Below are 8,338 nucleotides of genomic sequence, written 5' to 3'. Positions count from 1 at the left end.
CCAGCAGAGGGAGCTGTTATTTTGGAATGGAGCCTCTTGGCAAAAAGTTGAAGCAGAATGTTAGAAACTGAGAAACTAAAAACACAGAAACACATTAAAATGATAAAAATACCATATTTTTTAATAAAGATTGAACTTTAACATATATGAGTGACTGCACAGAGTCAGAGAATAACAGCTTAGAATCACTTCCAGGACAAATATTCACTTCGATGTTATTACTGAAGCTTCATTGTTGAGTAGCTGCCAGTCGGATGAGGTCTCACAGTGGCTCAAACTCTATTTGCACTGCGAGGATTCTGAAATCATGATGTCAGTAACCAGCAGGTCACGATGACCCGGCCGTGTTCATTCAGCTGCTCTAAAGGCCAAGCTCTCTGGTTAACACAGGTTTACAACGGTTCAAAGTGCTTATACACATTCATGTATCATTAAAAATTGCACTTGAGGAATCACAGTCTTGTTTTCCTGCCCAGTGCTTTAATGCACTGGTGGAAAGAGAAGTCCCTGAGGCTGAGAGGGCAAACGGTGCCGCTGCAACAGTTTGTAAAGAGAAACCGACGAATGGTTCTGCTTTAACCCATGGAGTAAATAATCCTCCACATTTCTCTTCAAACACAATGGGGCTTATGTCACGAGTGCGCCGTTAAAATAACATATATACGGTCGTTGAAAAGAGGCGTGTGAAGGTTAATAATTAACTATGTAAGTGCAACATAAACTATATAACTTTTTCCAACACAGAGAACCACCAAAAAACATAAAACAGTTCCATCTCACGTGCTAACTCAATGGCAAGTGTAAAAATCATTAACAGTCAGATTGTGTTTTCATTCACAGTTCCTATCTTTCATGCAAATCCACTTCATTTGTTTCAATGCACAGCTTCATACCATGGTCCATTTAGTTGAGTACTTTTGTTCGAGCAAACACAGTAGTCATACCTGAAACCTGAAACGCAGCCATCAAGCGCTGCTAGTGTGGCCCCGACCCATGATTGGTCGAGCACATGCATCCATGAGACCTTGCGACCACAGACGCATTCCCACGATCACTGCTGCGTATCCCCGTATCCAGGGATATTCTAAGCTTCATTTCTGGAGGAAGTGGAGATGCGCTGCTACATCTTTTTATACAGTCAATGATCTGTATGTTATCAATGAGATATGTCCTTTGGATCACAGGTTGTGGTCTGAACTGAGGTTAGGATGTGTGACAGAGAGAAACTCTTTGGTCCCAATCTGCTGTCCTCTCACACTGAGCTCCACTGTGGGTCTGAATCTCTGAGGTATAACACAAACATACAGCCGTTCAGCAATGTGTGCGCCAGTGTCGTACAGAATGCTCTGAAAACTGTTAACATGACCCTTGAACCCTTTCCTTGCACAGTCTTGAGGTTTATCCTCACAGATCATTGACCTCCTTCGTGTCAGGAGGTGAACTATTGATCTGTTCTAGCTCTAAATGTAAACTCTTATCTTTTTTATCGTGTGAGCGTCTGCGAGGAGCCGGCGGATCTGTGCGGGAGAAGAAGTGAGGAAGAGTGCTCATGGTCAAAGTGCCGAGAACGACGAAACCGCCCGTGACCAGGAAAGAGGCGGTGTAGGTGCCTGTGACATCCTTCAGGAAACCTAGAGACACGAGAAATGAAAACGTCAAATACAACATTAAAAAAAGAGCATAAAGTGTAAGAAAAACCTAAAAACACGTTACAACTACCAAGAACACAAATAAAGAGCATGTTAATCATATGATAACTAACAATTGTGACTACTTATTCATGTGATTTTGATAAATGTTAGTTAATGTTAGATAGTCTCCTTATCTGGATGCGCACCAAACTTTTATGTGTTCTGCCTTGACCCATACGACATCCCTTCACTAGTTTTGTGGAAATCTGTCCAGTAACTGACCCTCACTGCTCCAGTTAATGTTTGACTACTTTAAGCTTCAGTATGTTCACTTGTGTTTGAGGTCACTTTAGATAACACACACTCAGCTCTGACTTTCTCCACAGTAAATAAAACTCCTCTATCTCAGTCTGCTCTCCTACCTGACAGAGGAGTCCCCAGCAGCCCGGCTCCGCTTTCGATGAGCTGCAGCAGCCCGAGGGCCCCCATCACGCGCTCCACGCCCACAATCATGGGCACCACCGCGAAAACCAACGAGGTCAAAGACCCGGAGCAGAACCCGTAGAGGAGGCTGATCGCCATCAGCGCGGTGTAAGAACCGGACAAGGAGCTGACGGGCAGCAGCATGATGAACACTCCAGCCAGCGCCGTCCACAGAGTCAGTAAGTGGAGCAGCCGGAAGTGTCCCAGGTCAGAGAACCAGCCCGACGCCACGCGGCCCAGAATGTCTGAGGCTCCGGCCGCCGACATGACAAAAGCAGATTGGTACTCCGAGAAGCCGACTTGGCGGCTGTGAGCCACCAAGTGGAAATATGGAACGAAGTAGCCGACGTTAAGCAAAGTGACGGCCAAGGTGTAGGTGAGGTAAGGCCTCTCCATGAGCAGCGACAGCTCCAGGTAGGAGGAGAGGCGTCGAAGCATCGAAGCACAAGATGACTTTTTCTCCGAATCCACCTTGAGAACGGACAAGAAGGGAAATGATGAACTTTTGTCTGTTCATGATGAAACTATAAAACCTTCTTAGGCAAGATCCACACTGATGTTTAAACACTTAAAAGATCTCCGTCCACCCGAGCGTTTTAACTCCGGATCAGTGATAATCCCTGTTCATACCAACACACCTGAAAACACATTATCACATTACCACAGAACCGCACACTAGACATGTGTGTGAGGGTGTGAACAGGAAGTAGATTGTCCACTATGCAGCCGGTTGCTCGATAGAAAACAATACGAAAGATAAACAACAAAATAAGACACAGGATTGTTCTTGGACCGATGAGGAGGTGAAATGCAGGTGACGTGAGAGATAGACAAACAGTTTAAAAGTGACAAAAGTAACATTTGACAAGTTCACATTAGAAGCTACTATCTGGAGCTGATTGTAAAATGATGTTCATTGGTTTAAAAGTAATTAAAGCAGAAGTTGATGTTCCGTGTTGCTGTTTTAACTTGAGGCTGATGTTAGTTTTCCTCACACTGAAACAAGCCTTTGAAAATACACCATCAAACTGATTTGATTTCTGATAAACGTTCAGAAATGAGCAGTGAATCAATGATATGACACCAAACTATGAAACCACTGAAGGACAATGAGAAAATGTGTTATAATTTAGACGAGTCAGCACTTTTACTTTATACTACACCCAGTAGAATCCTCCCATTGAAATCATTTACAGGTTTAATAATCAATTTTCTTGCTGAGTATCTCCAAGATTGAAAAATTGGAGACAGTAGAGTGTCGTCCCACCTTCTCTGGAGCTTTGGAGCGTCGTTTCGGACGGATCAGGGCCCCGCAGGCCACTATGTTGAGGCTGAGGCCCCCCAGAATCAGCAAGGCCCCTCGCCAGGCGTACGTCTCCACCAGAAACTGGAAGAGCGGGTTGAAAATGAAGGAGACGATGCCGATGCTGGAGAACCCCAGTCCCAACGCCAGGGTGCGGCGTCGCGTGATGTTAGCCACGACGGTGGCAACCATGGGAGTGAAGACCAGCCCCCAGCCAAAACCTGGAGGAGAGGGGGAGGGTAGGGGAGGGGTGATTAGCTGCAGTTAACAGGTTAAAAAGTTAACTTCACTAAACAGAAAAGTAAACAGGGGGTGCTTTCTATTCCCACAGGAAGAGGAACTGAAGTATTTGGTTACTTATAGTAAGATATCACCTGAAATGAGACCCATAGTGAGGTACAGATGAAACAGGCACGTGGCTTGAGAGGCAAGTATGAAGCCGAGTCCTGCGAGGAAGCCGCCCGTCATCACCACCAGCCGGGTATCATAGGCGTTACACAGAGCTGCACCCAGAGGACCTGAAGCAAACACATACAGGAGTCACAAGAAAACTGCAATGAAACAATCTTCTTCTTATGTCATTCTTAACTTATAAAAAATAATACAGACAATATTCAACCAACGTTTCTGCAGAAGTTAAATTTGAGACTTTTTAAGACTATTATCAATTATTATTAAGACCTATGATATGATACTGAAAGATATAAGATACAATACGATATGAAAAGATAACATAAGACAAGATACGATACAAAAAGATACCATCAGATATAAAAAGATGTGATAGGAGATGATATCTATGTAAAGTATCACAGATACTAAGGAATATCACAGTTATTCTATCTTCCCCATAATTAAGGAAAAGGTGAAGTAGCCGCGTAGAGAATAAAGCTTGTACCACTTTAATATTTTAAACAATTTAAAGTCATTGGATTCAAAGCTTTTATTTGTGTTAAATCAACTTGAGTATCTGAGTTGAGATCTGTTAGTCAAACAAAACAAATAATACAGCATATGCATTTTTCTCTATGTGATTAGAGTTACTGTGAAAATGATAGACAATGAAGAAATTAATAATAACAAGTAGCTGCAGACACGTGCATGAGGGACTCACTGAAGAACTGCTGCGCTGCCAGGCCTGTGGAGGAGATCCAGGAGATGGCCTGAGCGCTCGTCTCAAAGTACTGGACGAACTCCACGAAGAAGACGCCCAGGCTGCGCATCAGGCCGAACACGAGGCTCGTGCTGACGAACAGAGCGGCGACCAGTGGCCAGCTCCAGTCTCCATCCTCGGCAGCTTCAGCGCCGCCGCTCTTCTTTGCTTTGGGCTCGTTGCTGGTCATGTCTGAAGATGAAGTAAAAGTGAACAGAAGGCAGAAGAGCAGGGAAGCAACAAGGACGGGGAGAAAAAACCCTCCTTCTCCTTCTGGTGTGCAGAGTGAGTGTGTGATCCTCTCTGTGGCTGTCAACAGATCAATAATCATTAACACCCCACAGGCCAATAAAATCCCTGGTTGTGCCTTTTAAGTGTCACTAGGTTAATTAACAAGTGGGTCTTTATCTGAGAGGGAGATACACTGTAGGTGAGAGGTGAACTCTGACCAGTGTTCAGGGATCGACTATGAAAAGTTCCCACGTTCAAAAATCCAATCTGTTTTTAATATTTGTTGGAATTTCACTTGTTTTCTTGTTGTTGTCGTTTTCCACTGTTCTTTTGCGGGTGTCAAATGTATATTAATAATTATTTAAAGCAGCAATAAGACAATTTGTAAACTGTTGCCCTACTTGCAACCAATACAGTTACTACATGAGCTACGCGTGAAGATTGTCAGTGATCCAGGTCATTGTATTTTGATTCCAAGAAAAACAAGTTGGTCGAGTTCAGCATGTTTAACTTCTGAAGGTAAAGAAACAAGGTTGACACAAGTTAGTTTATGAATCATTTACAAAGTAACTTGCGCAATTTTTTTGTTTCTCTTCTCAAAAGTTCATTTTTGCGGCAAAGTTTTATAATTATGCAAAGACAACCTCCACCAACATCTCCAGAAATATAATTTACAATCAGACGATTTCATTTTACAGAATTACACAGAAAATATTTTTACTTGAAAATATTTAAAAGTTTAGTTTCATTTTTAAGTAAAACATATTTTTCAACAGTCAGCTGCTTCTGAATGATTTCCTGAAAACTGCCTCTCCCTTTTTCATGTGAAAAAACTGTTACTGGAATGTGCTTTGTTCTCATACTTTGTTTATATAAACCAGTTATTTGACGGCCACATTTTAATTTGTATTATTTTGTAAATGACACAGTCATTCAAAATTATTCAAGCTTCTGTTTGAGTAGCGAGTTGAAACTAAACTAAACTGAGGCAACACGTGGAACAGTGACCTGATTCTCATATCATAAACTTTACTGCTACAGGAATTACAGTGAAATGTGCAGTCAGTGTTCACCATTTGTTTGTGTGTCTTGATGTTGTATTTCTTTATATCTATAAAGAGCTGCAGGATTTACAACCAGTCTGTTAAAGCAGAGGAGCAGGAGTATCACTAACCTCAGTGAAACTAATGTACGACAGTAGAGGGCTGTACATTATGATCACGTGACGTGCTTCACTTTGTTTAGGCAAATATTTGTACATTATATCTAACATTTAGTAACTTCCTTTAAATAAAAACGTAAAACTTACTTTTATCCCTTTTCTAGTTTGATTTTATTGTACGGAGAGGTCAAGCTTATGGTGTTATTTTTTATTTATCGTATATGATTGTGTTTTTATTTGTTCTGGTGATTTTTATTGTGTTGTATATATTTCAGCTAAATTCAAAAATTAAACTTTTTGCACGTTTACTCCATGTTGAGTTTCAAATGATGAATATGAATAAATAACATGTATAATAACAATAATCATATTTATGAATTATTATACATTCCCATGAGACTGAAACACACTGACCTGCTGATGACGCTGCTTCATCCGCGTCAGTCAAGCAGGTGCACGGTCGTGAACGCGCACTGGAAAAAGCACATGACTCTGCAGGGCGCATGCGCACTGACTGTCACCCGCAGCTGGAGCAGAAAAAAACACACAAACACAACTCTCTTAATTATCTACACGCACGTTGCGATGACGCGTTCATCATCACGCCCGCGTGTCTGATGATGTCTTCTATGAACCGCGAAATGTTCGCAGCTGTGGAAACACCGAACTGTGCGACGTGAACTCGTGACGGAGGTGAAACCTCTCCCACGTGATCCCGCTAAAGTTGAGTTAAAGTCTGAACAACGTGGACACGCCAACTTCACGGAGGGTGTTTGATTTACTCACCGTCTCCCGGAGCTCGTCTGTCTCCGCAGCGGCTCATGCTTCGGTCTCCAGCTGTGATCGTGAACAATGGTTCAACGAGGCAGAGCCGCGTGCAAGGGATCCACGGGCACGCGCCCACTGGACATGACCCATGACCCCCCCCCCCCCCCCTGAAGTCTGGACATGAGAGATAATGATGTTTCATAATATATCAGAGGGTGATGATCATAATTACTCAAGCACGGAAACTTACACCAAAGCAGGTTTCTACACAATTTTTCATTTAATCTTAGCATTAGCCTTCAAATACCAATAATATAGTTTATTGATTATTTTGTGTGCATTCCCTCCTTAAAGATTAAAAACAAACTCATACGTGTTTCCAGTTTAATCTGGATTATTGCTATTGTGATTGTATTATTATCAAAATTATTAAAATGAGTCAGTTGGACGACATCTTTCTCATCTGTATTATGTGTATAAAATAATCTCTATTCTATTAATTTGACGCCTGATGTCTGATTTTTGAATATGTAATAATTACTATTGAGTGAATCAAGTGTATTTGTCTAATGATGAAATAAATCATTTCCCACACATCCCACCTGGCTCTGGCATTTATCTTAGTCTTTAACTAGTTTCGAATAACTAAACGCAGGAGTTTGAATTTTTGCGTCTCACATATCGGCCTTATTGTGATTTCTCCTACAAGGTGATGTACATATAAAACACTGAGAAGCATATATTCACAGTGGTAAGGTCCACGATTTGAGAACAGCCGTGTTATTAACATTTTTACAATTCAGATAACAAGATTAAGATCAACACGCCTCCACTCTCTATCTAAAATTACAAACATTTATTTTCAGCGTCCAAACCAAACAAAGTTTTGCTTTTTTATGACAAGAAATACTTGAATTACTTGTTGGGGAAGCAGAAGAGAAAGGAAAACAACAGACGCACACCCAAAACGTGTTCAGGAGACTGACACTAGAGGGAGGCAGCAAAATCCAAAATGTCGGCTGCATGGAGATTGTGCACCGCCTTCTTCTTTCATGAGCCCACAGGAAAAGAAATATGCTTTTTTGGTAAAATTGTCATAAGTTCTTCAGTCATCCTCACAAAGTAAGGTGTACACATACACGTACACGTTTAATTTCAGTTTTCTGACAAACTTTGACCTCTGTGAACAGATTTGAGGGGAGACCCCCTCAAGGCCTCAGATTCATGAAAGGGAAAGAAACTACATGTCACTGCTTTCACAGCTTTTTGTTTTAGTGAGGGATGAGGGTTGGAAAGTCCCGTCTGCAGACAATGAGTCCCCACGAGCCACAACTCATCAGGGAGCAGGAAGCCATGGATGACAGAGGGTGGGAGAGTTCAGCGGGAGTCTGTGGCCCCGCTCCACACTCACCCTCAGGAAGCGCCGGCACCAAAACACGACACGCGTGTTGTTCGGCCGGTGGTGTGAGGACCCTGGAGGAAACAGGTGCCCTCTGCCTCATTGTTTCCACACAACAGAAAATGGAGAAAATGGCGAGACGTGATTCATGGGCAGAAAGAACGTGTTAATGAGAGGAAGGAAGTTCAGGGAGGAGAAAGGCTGGAGG

At 42.3% G+C, this 8,338-nt stretch overlaps 1 protein-coding gene across 2 annotated transcripts; it reads right to left on the bottom strand.

The window, feature by feature from the left end:
• Positions 1-94: 94 nt before the first annotated feature.
• slc16a13 (solute carrier family 16 member 13) lies at positions 95-6,920 on the bottom strand. Of its 2 annotated transcripts, none has more exons than XM_020109934.2 (7): positions 6,750-6,920; positions 6,378-6,490; positions 4,532-4,762; positions 3,792-3,935; positions 3,382-3,638; positions 2,054-2,585; positions 95-1,631 (listed from the first exon to the last, which is right to left on the bottom strand). In XM_020109934.2, the coding sequence occupies exons 2-7, from the start codon at positions 6,466-6,468 to the stop codon at positions 1,405-1,407; spliced, it is 1,482 nt and encodes a 493-aa protein (XP_019965493.2). In that variant the 5' UTR covers positions 6,469-6,490; positions 6,750-6,920; the 3' UTR covers positions 95-1,404. The 2 variants fall into 2 exon arrangements, with proteins under 2 accessions (XP_019965493.2, XP_069374411.1); XM_069518310.1 differs by having other exon boundaries at positions 4,532-6,256; positions 6,312-6,490; positions 6,750-6,887.
• Between the last annotated feature and the right edge of the window lie 1,418 nt (positions 6,921-8,338).

This window comes from Paralichthys olivaceus, chromosome 22 (assembly GCF_024713975.1).
Source record: "Paralichthys olivaceus isolate ysfri-2021 chromosome 22, ASM2471397v2, whole genome shotgun sequence".
NCBI classification, from domain to species: Eukaryota; Metazoa; Chordata; class Actinopteri; order Pleuronectiformes; family Paralichthyidae; genus Paralichthys; species Paralichthys olivaceus.
Note: the sequence above shows the minus strand (reverse complement) of the source record. Positions and strands in the feature narration are given on the sequence as shown.